Here is a 13,825-nt window from a genome sequence, read left to right as displayed (position 1 = left end):
CAGGCTCAGCCATCATCTCCTCCTGATGATATAAAGTCAGGCTCAGTCATCAACTCCTCCTGATGATATAAAGTCAGGCTCAGCCATCATCTCCTCCTGATGATATAAAGTCAGGCTCAGCCATCATCTCCTCCTGATGATATAAAGTCAGGCTCAGCCATCATCTCCTGATGATATAAAGTCAGGCTCAGCCATCATCTCCTCCTGATGATATAAAGTCAGGCTCAGTCATCAACTCCTCCTGATGATATAAAGTCAGGCTCAGTCATCATCTCCTCCTGATGATATAAAGTCAGGCTCAGCCATCATCTCCTCCTGATGATATAAAGTCAGGCTCAGCCATCATCTCCTCCTGATGATATAAAGTCAGGCTCAGTCATCAACTCCTCCTGATGATATAAAGTCAGGCTCAGCCATCATCTCCTCCTGATGATATAAAGTCAGGCTCAGTCATCATCTCCTCCTGATGATATAAAGTCAGGCTCAGCCATCATCTCCTCCTGATGATATAAAGTCAGGCTCAGCCATCATCTCCTCCTGATGATATAAAGTCAGGCTCAGCCATCAACTCCTGATGATATAAAGTCAGGCTCAGCCATCATCTCCTCCTGATGATATAAAGTCAGGCTCAGCCATCATCTCCTCCTGATGATATAAAGTCAGGCTCAGTCATCAACTCCTCCTGATGATATAAAGTCAGGCTCAGCCATCATCTCCTGATGATATAAAGTCAGGCTCAGCCATCATCTCCTCCTGATGATATAAAGTCAGGCTCAGTCATCAACTCCTCCTGATGATATAAAGTCAGGCTCAGTCATCATCTCCTCCTGATGATATAAAGTCAGGCTCAGCCATCATCTCCTCCTGATGATATAAAGTCAGGCTCAGCCATCATCTCCTCCTGATGATATAAAGTCAGGCTCAGCCATCATCTCCTGATGATATAAAGTCAGGCTCAGCCATCATCTCCTCCTGATGATATAAAGTCAGGCTCAGTCATCAACTCCTCCTGATGATATAAAGTCAGGCTCAGTCATCATCTCCTCCTGATGATATAAAGTCAGGCTCAGCCATCATCTCCTCCTGATGATATAAAGTCAGGCTCAGCCATCATCTCCTCCTGATGATATAAAGTCAGGCTCAGTCATCAACTCCTCCTGATGATATAAAGTCAGGCTCAGCCATCATCTCCTCCTGATGATATAAAGTCAGGCTCAGTCATCATCTCCTCCTGATGATATAAAGTCAGGCTCAGCCATCATCTCCTCCTGATGATATAAAGTCAGGCTCAGCCATCATCTCTTCCTGATGATATAAAGTCAGGCTCAGCCATCATCTCCTCCTGATGATATAAAGTCAGGCTCAGCCATCATCTCCTCCTGATGATATAAAGTCAGGCTCAGCCATCATCTCCTCGTGAGATGATGGCTGAGCCTGACTTTATATCATCAGGAGGAGATGGTGATGATGATGATGATGATGATGATGGTGATGATGATGATGATGATGGTGGTGATGATGATGATGATGATGATGATGGTGATGAGGATGTGGTGATCTTGTGTGGTGTCTGTTGTGTGTTTTGGTGACAGACATTAATAAAGTTGTGAGTTTGATGAAATGATGTTCAGATGTACAGTGATGACGTCACAGCAGCTGTCATGAAGACAAACAGGGCGTGGGACCTTTAACTCTCACAACAACGCAGCTCATTGGTCAGCAGCATCAGGTGGCCGTCAGCCATCCAATCACAGGCCTTGATGTTGACACGTCCGCGCCCTGGTTGCTAGTCAGCAGGAAGGATCGGCACCGTTTGCTGGTTGTCGCTGTGAACATCATCATTAGCGGGTTTTAATGAGACTGGAGCCGGACTGAGCCCGTGAAGCGCCGTGTTCCGCCTCCAGCTGCTGCCGCGGCGCCGACACACCGGAGGGGAAGCGAACCGGACAGCGACAGCTAACGTTAGCTGTTAGCTGTTAGCTGTTAGCCGTCAGCCCGCTGCTCGGTGCCGGGGACCGTCCGAGGTGAGCGCCGTTAGCATTAGCATTCCTCTAGAGGTTAGCCCGCGGTGCTGCAGGCTCACACAGCTGTTCTGACCGGGACACACCGTCTGAGAAGCGGGCTGGCAGGGCGACAACACCCGCTAACGCTAGTACGTCACCGGGTTGGTTTAGCTGTGGGAGGGCGGACCAGAACCCGGTCACAAATCTGTTGAGCAGAGCAGGTGCACGCGCCCTGCGGACTCTGGGTGTGGACTCACCGGGTCCACACAGCAGCCCAGGTGTTCACCAGGTGTTCACCGGGTCCACACAGCAGCCCAGGTGTTCACCAGGTGTTCACCGGGTCCACACAGCAGCCCAGGTGTTCACCAGGTGTTCACCAGGTGTTCACCAGGTGTTCACCAGGTGTTCACCAGGTCCACGCAGCAGCTCTGTGTGGTTTGGTTACTGATCATGGAGATGACAGGTTGATCCATGTGAGGCTCCAGCTCGGTTTATGATATCTGTAGCTTTATTATTGATTATGAGCAGCTGTTGATGAGCAGAGCGACGTTACACTGACAGATCTGTGGCTGGAGGTCAGTGATCGGGCCTGTGGTGCTGTGATGGATGTGAGCCGGAGGATCAGTTTCATCCTGTTCTAATTTGTTTATTTGTGGCGGACCCTGCCACCTCTCCAGCTTCCAACAGTGTTCTGGGACCTTATTTTCCTCTGAGAACAGCTGGTTGATTCACTGATGGACACAGTGTGTGTTATTATCTCATTAACATTGTGAATATTCAAATTCTGACTTTGAATTTCATGTAAAAAAACAAACTTCTCAGCAGCCGTTAACCTGCAGAAGTGCACCGGGTCCGGTTCTGCAGACACTGTTCTGTGTAGCAGCGTTCAGCACGGGCTGTTCAAAGTGCTTAACAGGGGACACAACAAGTTAAGAAAGCAGAACCTCTAAAAACAACAGAGATGATAAGATTTATACATTAGATTAATTAAAGTGCTTTTAATGAACCCAGAGTGAGTTCAAGCCTCAGATCAGTGAGTAATCTGTGGCAGAAGTACTGGATATAATCTGTGACGCAGAATAAGCTCTCTGTTGTCTTGTGACCGGAGAGGTCTGCTGATATGATTCTGGGGTTTGGGTTTAGTTTTTAAACGGCTGAGGATTCACATGTCCTCACGTCTGTCCTGATGCAATATTTAAAGGTCCACAGGGCTCAGAATCAGCACCAGGAACACGTGAAGGTGAAAGTGGCTGGAAGATTTGCTTCACTCACCAACAGATCAGCCATCAGATCAAAAAGTCCATATGAGCATGTAAAGAGTTGAAGGTGTTTGTGGTGTCCATACTGCAGGGCCTCTACACCAAATACATGCACTTTTCAACAACTTACATCTGTGGTGAATATTTACAGACATATTTTTACTCAAGGTCATTATTTCACTTCATCACCTAAAATCAGATGTTACTGTGTTTATAATATGAAGGAATAAGCTGCCTGGTGAATTCATTCATGTTTGCAACTAAAATTCTTACATATTCCGCCTTTTAAAGGAAAACACCCAAAATTTTAATGTTTCAAAACGTGGCACCCGTCTGTAAGAGGACTCGTCATCCCATAGATGAAACAACTTTTTATAAAAGTGATGCAGTTACAATTTCAAGCAGTTTCAAGCACTTTATCTACAATTCAATATCTTTCAAACCTTGAAAATACCACGTTAAAAATTCAAGCGTTTATAAGGATCTCCAGCACCAGAACGAGCCCTGAGTGATGCAGGAGGACAAAACCCACAGTCCTGGTTCTTCAGTTCAGATGAAGATGAGACGTCAACAGTCTGATTTACACAGATTTTCCAGAATTATCCTTAATTCAGATCAAAATCCCCTCGTTGTTTTACTCTCACTGTGTTTCAGGGTGATACAGTGACCTGTGGACCCGGCCGTCCACATACTTTAGGTCATATTCTGTAAATCTGAGTTACACTTTGATAAAACGTGTATGTGTCTGATTGATTTGTCAGGAAGTTAATGAACCAAAATAACTTTGTTTCACCATAAAGTTCTTTGAGTGAAAATCCAGAAGGTGAATTCACTCTGTCTTCACGTTGACTCTGTCGCAGCCTCATCAGTTAAGTTCTTGTCTGAGTGACCGTTTCCTGCCGTCCTCAGTTGGTTCTTGTATGGGTGAGTGAAGCGCAGCCATGACTGCGGAGCCGGACGCCCTGGCTGTGGTCAACCAGCTGAGGGACCTGGCCGCCGACCCCATGAACCGCAGGGCCATCGTCCAGGACCAGGGCTGCCTGCCGGGACTCATCCTGTTCCTGGACCACAGCAACCCTCAGGTCGTCTACTCCGCCCTCCTGGTGAGTCGCCACCGACGGACGAGCCGACGTTAGTCACACTTGGATAGAAATGAATTTACGTTGAGCAGTTTGGAAAGTGTCTGGACGCTGAGTTCGGTTTCAGGTATTCCAGGTTTTGGTCCATCTGGTTTGGACCATCACCAAGTCATCAGACTCACTGTGATTGGTTGTTCGCAGGCGATCCGTTACCTGGCAGAATGTCGAGCCAACCGGGAGAAGCTGAAGGGCGAGCTGGGGATGATGCTGAGCCTCCAGAACGTCGTGCAGAAGTGAGTCGATGCTGCATTTCCTTTGTTCTCCATGTTGTTGAGTTGTGTTCTTACATTATCCCAAACGTTTCCAACGACGTTCACACCAGAACCATCCACACGTTTCCTTGAGGTGACGCTTCATCTGCTGTCCTGCCGCTGTAACTTCAGCTTGTTGTTGTTGTTTAGATCTAGAGACCCCTAGTGGCAGAAATGATGCACTACATTTGATGCAACAGTTCAGTCAGGATTTGTATTTTATATTGTTTTTCTGTTTTTTATCAAATGTCTTTTTTATTCCTTCATCGTACATTTTGAAGTCTTTTTTATTTGTTTAAACTTAAACTGAATAAAGGCTGACAGTTATGTTTTTACTGATCTGGCCTGTAAAATATGTCTGAACGTCCATCACAGAGTCTGAGGCGACGTCTTCAGACAAACATCTCAGGACATTAAAGACAATCTTTGACTGTGAGTTAGTTTTGAAGTTTTCAATCATGAAACTGGAAGTTTTGTTCCAACGTCCCAGTTCAGCTGTTTGTTTCTTGTTTGATTAGTTTTCTTTGGACAGAACCGGACAGAAGGTGTTCGTGTCCTTCAGCTGAGACTAAACTGCACAACAACAGAATCATGAATCGGCTTCAACGGTTCAAAAGCAGTCAAAGTTCTGCTGCTCAGATGTGTCTGATGTTCTGTAATGAACAGAACCGATGCAGATTCATTGTGTAAAGTTTAGCTCAGTGACTCAGCTGCTGCACACTGGGTTCATTCATTCATTCCCGGTCCAGATCCACCACGCCCGGAGAGACCAAGCTGCTGGCGTCAGAGATCTACGAGCTCCTGCAGGCGTCCGGCAGCGCCGAGTCGGAGCCGGCCGAGGAGGCCGTCAGCAGCCGCCGCAAAGCTCAGTTCTTCCTGGGCTCCAGCAACAAGAGAGCCAAGACCGTGGTCCTGCACATCGACGGGCTGGACGACCCGGTGAGCAGGAAGCTCTGAGTCATGACATCGTTCATTCATCGTCAGTGTGTCTGAATGAAATGTGTCTCCTGAGCAGAGCCGCAGGACTCTGTGTGAGGAGGCCCTGCTGAAGATCAGAGGAGTCATCAGCTTCACCTTCCAGATGACCGTCAAGAGGTGCATCGTCCGGATCCGATCGGACCTGAAGGCTGAGGTGGGTTCACGCTCTTCATCAGTCTCTCCTCCTCCTCTTCATCAGTCTCTCCTCCTCCTCTTCATCAGTCTCTCCTCCTCCTCTTCATCAGACTCTCCTCCTCTTCTTCAGACTCTCCTCCTCTTCTTCAGACTCTCCTCCTCTTCATCAGACTCTCCTCCTCCTCTTCATCAGACTCTCCTCCTCTTCATCAGACTCTCCTCTTCATCAGACTCTCCTACTCTTCATCAGACTCTCCTCCTCTTCATCAGACTCTCCTCTTCATCAGACTCTCCTCCTCTTCATCAGACTCTCCTCCTCTTCATCAGACTCTCCTCTTCATCAGTCTCTCCTCTTCATCAGACTCTCCTCTTCTTCAGACTCTCCTCCTCTTCATCAGACTCTCCTCTTCATCAGACTCTCCTACTCTTCATCAGACTCTCCTCTTCATCAGACTCTCCTCCTCTTCATCAGACTCTCCTCTTCATCAGACTCTCCTCCTCTTCTTCATCAGACTCTCCTCCTCTTCTTCATCAGTCTCTCCTCCTCTTCATCAGACTCTCCTCTTCATCAGACTCTCCTCCTCTTCATCAGACTCTCCTCTTCATCAGACTCTCCTCTTCATCAGACTCTCCTACTCTTCATCAGACTCTCCTCTTCTTCAGACTCTCCTCCTCTTCATCAGACTCTCCTCTTCATCAGACTCTCCTCCTCTTCATCAGACTCTCCTCTTCATCAGACTCTCCCCCTCTTCATCAGACTCTCCTCCTCCTCTTCATCAGACTCTCCTCCTCCTCTTCATCAGACTCTCCTCCTCTTCATCAGACTCTCCTCTTCTTCAGACTCTCCTCCTCTTCATCAGACTCTCCTCCTCTTCATCAGACTCTCCTCTTCATCAGACTCTCCTCCTCTTCATCAGACTCTCCTCCTCTTCTTCATCAGTCTCTCCTCCTCTTCATCAGACTCTCCTCCTCTTCATCAGACTCTCCTCTTCATCAGACTCTCCTCCTCTTCATCAGACTCTCCTCTTCATCAGACTCCTCCTCTTCATCAGACTCTCCTCTTCATCAGACTCTCCTCCTCTTCATCAGACTCTCCTCCTCTTCATCAGACTCTCCTCTTCATCAGACTCTCCTACTCTTCATCAGACTCTCCTCTTCTTCAGACTCTCCTCCTCTTCATCAGACTCTCCTCTTCATCAGACTCTCCTCCTCTTCATCAGACTCTCCTCTTCATCAGACTCTCCTCCTCTTCATCAGACTCTCCTCCTCCTCTTCATCAGACTCTCCTCCTCTTCATCAGACTCTCCTCCTCCTCTTCATCAGACTCTCCTCCTCTTCATCAGACTCTCCTCCTCCTCTTCATCAGACTCTCCTCCTCCTCTTCATCAGACTCTCCTCCTCTTCATCAGACTCTCCTCCTCCTCTTCATCAGACTCTCCTCCTCTTCATCAGACTCTCCTCTTCATCAGACTCCTCCTCTTCATCAGACTCTCCTCTTCATCAGACTCTCCTCCTCTTCATCAGACTCTCCTCCTCCTCTTCATCAGACTCTCCTCCTCTTCATCAGACTCTCCTCCTCCTCTTCATCAGACTCTCCTCTTCATCAGACTCTCCTCTTCATCAGACTCTCCTCCTCCTCTTCATCAGACTCTCCTCCTCTTCATCAGACTCTCCTCCTCTTCATCAGACTCTCCTCCTCTTCTTCAGATTCTCCTCCTCTTCAGATTTTCCTCCTCTTCTTCAGACTCTCCTCCTCTTCATCAGACTCTCCTCCTCTTCATCAGACTCTCCTCCTCTTCTTCAGATTCTCCTCCTCTTCAGATTCTCCTCCTCTTCTTCAGACTCTCCTCCTCTTCATCAGACTCTCCTCCTCTTCTTCAGATTCTCCTCCTCTTCTTCAGACTCTCCTCCTCTTCATCAGATTCTCCTTCTCTTCATCAGACTCTCCTCTTCATCAGACTCTCCTCCTCTTCTTCAGATTCTCCTCCTCTTCTTCAGACTCTCCTCCTCTTCATCAGATTCTCCTTCTCTTCATCAGACTCTCCTCTTCATCAGACTCTCCTCCTCTTCTTCAGATTCTCCTCCTCTTCTTCAGACTCTCCTCCTCTTCACCAGACTCTCCTCCTCCTCATCAGACTCTCCTCCTCTTCATCAGACTCTCCTCCTCCTCATCAGACTCTCCTCCTCCTCTTCATCAGACTCTCCTCTTCTTCAGACTCTCCTCCTCTTCATCAGACTCTCCTACTCTTCATCAGACTCTCCTCCTCTTCATCAGACTCTCCTCTTCATCAGACTCTCCTCCTCTTCTTCAGACTCTCCTCCTCTTCAGACTCTCCTCCTCTTCATCAGACTCTCCTCCTCTTCATCAGGTCACATGGAAACATCTTTTTCATCTGATCACCTGATTCGTCAGATTTCAAACAGTTGAATGATTTTAGTTTTGACCAGATTAAAAAGATCAGTCAGCTAATTAAATCATTCCAGCAGCTCTCGGTGCTTCATGTTGTTTATTTAACGAGCTCATCTCATGATTCAGCAGTAAATGTTGAGGTGTCGACTGATCGACGGATTATTAGAGATCAGTGAGACTGATGACTGATATTGATTTGCAGATTGATTTTAGAAACAATGAAGTTGTGTGACAGTAATCAGATACTTTACTTGAGCTTTTCCTTCTTCTGTTCCTTCCTCTCCACTACATTTATCTGATACATTCAGTTACTAGTTACTTTGCAGATTTAGATTACTCTGTGTTTATTGGCTGTTGATTGTGACGTCTAACCAATCAGATGTTGTTGTGGGCGGGACTTTGTGTGAGAGGATGTTGCATCAGAGCCAAGCAGCACATTTTAAATGAGTTTATTTTATCAGCAATCTGACAGAAACATGTAAGATCCTGAGAATCAGTCTACACCTCATGTGTGATAGATTATTAATACAGCGGTGGAGAAGCAACGTTTCTTCTCAAACTCCAGCTGCACTCGTAGAGCAGTGCCAAAGTAAAACTTAACTAGACATTTATAACCAGATTCAGATTATAGCAGCTGGCATTTATTTAAAGTCAGGTCTCTCTACAGACCAGGTGATCATTCAAACTGTAAGTCAATCAATGTTTCCTTCTTCAGGCTGTGGCGTCTGCGATCGCGTCCACTCAGGTGATGACGGCTCAGCAGGTGGTGAAAGGAGAAGACGGAGACGAGGTCAGATTAACTTCATGTTCACAGGTCACCAAAAATCAGCTGGTGCTTTTCTAAAACTTTAAAAAGAGACGATGAAGGAAAACAAACAGAGTCTGAAGTCACTTCATCAAATACTCCGATCCGATGTCTAAATAACCTGCCAACGTCTCTTTAATTGTTCTGGTCATTATTATTAATAATGTGTGAATAGTTGTCAGCAGATGAAGGGACACTTCTAGATGTTCATTATTTAATATAACGTCTTGTATGAAGACATATTTTATATGATGGCAGCTGTTTTGTTATTGTGTGGTCTGTTAACACAGCAGCTCTTCAGTCCACAGCTTCTGTTTCAAACATGCTTACAGACACCTGACCTTCTTCTTTCCTGACGGTTTGATTCAACGTGTGTTGGCAGATCACGTCTTTGTTGTGAAGGATTATTTTTTAACGAGCTGAAATAATAATTTACACCAGGAGGGGGCGGCAGAGAATTATAAGAACTGATCAATCGATCAATCAGTAGCAGAATGAGGCTTTGTTAGCTCAACGTTTCTCTTTTAATGAATCTTGGACACAACTGTCAAAACTCTTACCACACAATGAAAACAGAACAAAAGAGGAAACGCGTCCCTGTACGAGTCCATCAGAACCGTTCTCAGTAGAGGTCAAATCCAGACTGAGTTTTTTTCTCATCATTCACAGTATCAAGTCCAATAAAAGTTGTCGTCTGCAGGTTCTGATTCCGTTTCCGGAGGAAGGTTCAGTGGAGGTGGAGCAGAACATGGACCTGCCGGACTACCTGCCAGAGGACGAGAGTCCGTCTCAGGAGCCCGACAAGGTGGTGACTCGGGTGGGAACCGGCCAGGACGGGAACAGCTGGCTGGGAGCTGCCACCAACTTCCTGTCCCGCTCCTTCTACTGGTGACCCTGCGAGCCGCCGCTCCCTCCGGTAAACCTCCCAACGAACCCAAATCTACCAGCTGCCAAATCTCACCGCTGTCCGACTGAGCTGGAGACAGAAGTGAGACCGAGCCTCCAACAGTGAGTGTGAAAACATGCAGCGTCCGTCACTTTGATGCTGCTGCTGTCACAGGTGAGACGAGCCGATCCTTCCAAACAAACAGGACGCTGGCGACGACGTCCTCTCTGAAAACGGGTCCATCTGTTCCAAACCAAATTGTCTTAAGAGACAGGAAGTGTCCCGCAGCGACACGAACAAACACCAACGAGTTAGAATGAAGCGAACAGGACGTCTTGGGACTTTTACCTTTTTATTATTTATTTGACTTTTCTTCCTGCAGTTTGTTTTAAAGGACGAGCAGCAGAGTTCAGCTGTGCCTTCAGATCCTCACAGACGTCCTGCGTCTTCACTGTCAGCTCAGGCTGCAACTGACAGCCGCTTCGATTATTGACTCAGTCATTACATCAAAAATGATGACAAATACCCAAAACACTTCAGAGTCCGTCTGTGTAAGATAATACTTCATTACATTTGTACAATCAACACAACATGAATGGAAACAGAAAAGTAAACCTTTAAATAAAGACTTGTTCTGCTGCAGCTCGTTTATCACTGATTTAAAAACGATGAAACTGTTGAGACGTCTCCTGATTAAAGATTTTAAAGGGCCTCAACCAACCAATCAGAAAGGATTTCCTGTAGTTTCCTCAGGTTCAGTCTGAAGAGTTATTCCCACACAGGATGTAGTGTTACATTGATAATGTAGCTGCTGCGCTAACGGCTAACTCATCAATCGAGTCGACCACAAAGCTCCTGAAGCTTTTCTCTGTTCTCTCCTCACTGGACTGACATTTCATTCAGAGCAAAACGAGCTCATTGGCTCAGTTTTTTGGGTATTTGTCGTCATTCTTGACAGATGATGTAAAAACCATTAATAACTGTGGTGTTGCTGAGAGGTCAGAGGTCAGACAGACGGCTCGTCACTCTGAGAACAGACCGATCACTGAGCGAACGGTGCTTTACTTCCTGTCAGACTTTTATTTTCTGTGACGGTTCAGAGCTCTGAGCTCTCTGGGCCGGGTCGTTGTGTTTACACCCACCCGCCTTCATTCAGCCTCCCTGAGGATCAGACACTGAACTGCTGCCTCACGTCCTCCTCATGTTTTATGAAGCAACGTCACCTGACTTTATCCTTATTTTCCTCCCTGCTGGTGAACGGCAGCAGCTGACTGGGAATCAGTTTGATTTGAGGTGGATGTTTGAACATAGAGTAGAAATCTGCATTTGAATCATTGGACCATGTTGGAGAGGATCCAGCTGTGTGGGAACATTTAGATGAACGAGAGTGACAGAAACGTTCTCATTCCTTTTCCTCCTGCTGTTCAGTTTAACTCAGTCACATGGTGAGTGCTGATCAGTGACAGGACGTCTCCTCCTGAGGTGAAATGACCTTTAATGACCTTGTACAGATTTGCACTGTCCTCATATGATGCTCATTCAGTCAGTGTGTGTGTTCATGTACCTGTCAGGTGTGCTCATAGCTCCGCCTACTCACACGCTGTCACATTCTGAGAGGCCTGTTTGTCAGACGTGAGCGTGACGCTTGAATCTAAACACAATATTGGCACGAACAGAAGACGACTGATTATTAGGCTTCCTTCTGTATGAAACATTTGATCTTTTGTTTGAAACCTGCTTTGTTTGTGCGGTGCTGCCACCGACTGTCCGGCAGTGGAACAACATGGAACCATCAGCAGAAATCTGGGTCCAGTCCTCGTTCATCAGATTCAAATAAACTGTGGAGCTCCACAGGTTGTCCTCCACATCTCATGTTAGAGGTCAGGTGTGCAGGACTTAGTGGCTTATTTAGATCAGGATACGGCAGCAAACATTAAAGCCCCTTAAACCCCACTGTCAGTGTGTGGTTTGTCTGTTCTGGGCTCCTGTAGAAACATGGCGCTGCCAGGAAACTAAATCACGATTATTATAGTTTATTTACTGGTTTGTTACTTTTTCAGGTTCGGTTTCTACAAACGTAAAGGTCCAGTGTTTAGGAGGATGCAGTTTTATCTTCATACTGATGTCGAGTCACAGAAAACAGTTCACGACATGAGGACGATAATGTTTTCTTGTTGTCTTCGTTAGCACCACCAGGCAAAGCTTTTCAGAGTAACCATGTAAAAACACTCACTGGACACTTTTCACTTCAAACAACCCATAATGCAACACTGTGCTGAGGAAACAGACTAACACAGGAAGTATTCATAGAACCGTAGTTACATTAATAACAGCTGTTGAGTTGCTGTACACACTGAACATCTTCACACATGAAACCAGCCTCAAGTTTTATTCTGTAAAACAAAAGCAAACCTTCATCTTCTGTTCGTGTCGCTATGGTAACATGTTTCCTCTCAGCATCATTTAGATGATTAAAGTTTCACAGTGAATCATGTTTATTACGTCACAGTGAACTCTTTACCTGCATGAACTGAATTTACTTCTTCTGCTCAGGTTTTCTTCAAGTGGAATAATTCAGACCCAAACTATTATTTATCTTTATTTATTGATGTGATTTCTATTGAAATTCTGATAACCTGCCGACAGTGGCCAACACGAGTGTTCATCATCTTCATCTTCATCTGTGTGCTGCTGTACGAACAGTCTGTTCTGTGATGATGAGAATAAAAACTGTCCTGAAGGAGTCTCACTGCTTTGTTACTTTAAAACATGTCGTAGATCGTTGACAGATTCACTTTGTCAGTAAATTGTTCTTTCTTTCTTTCAGCAGTCACATTCAGTAAGAACTGAACAAAACACATCTGCATTAACTGATCAAACAGCAGCACCAACTACAGAAACAAACTAACACGAGCTTTCTAAAACGAATAAAGACCTTACAGATAGTTGAAAACACAATGTCTGTCTTTCGACTGTGGTTAGAAACAGTGTCTGCACTCTTTAATGTTGAGTTATGATGAACTCATGAACAGTAAACTGATGTTATGTGTCACAGCAGAATTTAACTTTTCTCTTCCTAAATGTTTTATTTCAATACATTTTGCTACATTTTTGTTTTGAAACTTAATTTTTTCAGGCTTCTTTGCTGAAACATGTTTAACCTGAGAGAGAAAAACAATCATCATGAGACCACGACGTCTTTCAACCATCCAGCCTGAGCAGCCGGACGCCGCGGAGAGACCGAAGAGAGTCGAGATCAGAGCCGTGCTGCTCACAGCCCAGATCTAACTATCAGAATATAGTGGACGAAAAGAGACTCAGGCTGGACGATCAACAGGACATCAGAGACTTTTGTGACAGATACTCGTGTAAAAACAGACTCTGGTAAAAGTAGAAGTACTGATTCAGCTTCTTTACTCCAGCAAAAGTAATCGAGTACAGGCTCTGACATGTACTCAGAGTATCAGAGTAAAAAGTCTCCCTCTGAAGGACATTTGTGGTCAAAGCTAACTGAAGCTCACGTCATATTAATATAATTCAAAGACTATTAAAGTTAAAGGTAGAGTCAGTAGGATTTGTCCCAGCTGTTCCTGAACGCACCACAAAGATAGTTGATAGTTGAGTCTCATTCCCAGGACGTCAAACAGCCACATGTTGGGTTGGTAAAGCGTCCGAGCAGCAACGAAGAGAGAAAATAAGAAACTCTCTGCAGATACGAGACACTAACATGCCTTTTCTCCCCATTCAGCCTCCCTCTCTGTCTGTTTACGTCTTTTACGTCTTTGTCTCGTCTCGCTGCGTCTGCCGTGAATTCAAACTAACGTAACGAGGCTGTTTTGAAGCTGTGAGGAGGAGAAAGTTCAGATGTTTGTGTTCAGATGTAGAGAGGGAAAGTCTCAGAGATACTCAGGTACAGGACAGATACCTGAAACATGTAAGAAGTATTTGTACTTTGTTAC

The 13,825-nt window shown here is 45.6% G+C and overlaps 1 protein-coding gene across 1 annotated transcript; it reads left to right on the top strand.

The window, feature by feature from the left end:
* The first annotated feature begins 1,831 nt into the window (after nt 1-1,831).
* On the top strand, nt 1,832-12,610 carry LOC141017304 (armadillo repeat-containing protein 1-like). The gene is made up of 7 exons (XM_073491974.1): nt 1,832-2,024; nt 4,172-4,365; nt 4,543-4,634; nt 5,402-5,591; nt 5,668-5,784; nt 8,891-8,965; nt 9,681-12,610. Exons 2-7 carry the CDS (start codon nt 4,204-4,206, stop codon nt 9,870-9,872), a joined length of 828 nt encoding a protein of 275 aa, XP_073348075.1. The 5' UTR covers nt 1,832-2,024; nt 4,172-4,203; the 3' UTR covers nt 9,873-12,610.
* Nucleotides 12,611-13,825: the final 1,215 nt, after the last annotated feature.

This window comes from Pagrus major, chromosome 21 (assembly GCF_040436345.1).
Source record: "Pagrus major chromosome 21, Pma_NU_1.0".
In the NCBI taxonomy this organism is placed as follows: domain Eukaryota; kingdom Metazoa; phylum Chordata; class Actinopteri; order Spariformes; family Sparidae; genus Pagrus; species Pagrus major.
The sequence above is the reverse complement of the archived record's forward strand: the minus strand, read 5'-3'. Positions and strand labels throughout refer to the sequence as shown.

What these genes read in the sequence shown, in the direction of transcription:
- LOC141017304 (XM_073491974.1), top strand. Translation starts at nt 4,204, where the DNA reads ATGACTGCGGAGCCGGACGCCCTGGCTGTGGTCAACCAGCTGAGGGAC. An exon ending in TCGTCTACTCCGCCCTCCTG is followed by an intron (nt 4,366 to 4,542) that starts GTGAGTCGCCAC and finishes GGTTGTTCGCAG; the next exon opens with GCGATCCGTTACCTGGCAGA. An exon ending in AAGGAGAAGACGGAGACGAG is followed by an intron (nt 8,966 to 9,680) that starts GTCAGATTAACT and finishes TGTCGTCTGCAG; the next exon opens with GTTCTGATTCCGTTTCCGGA.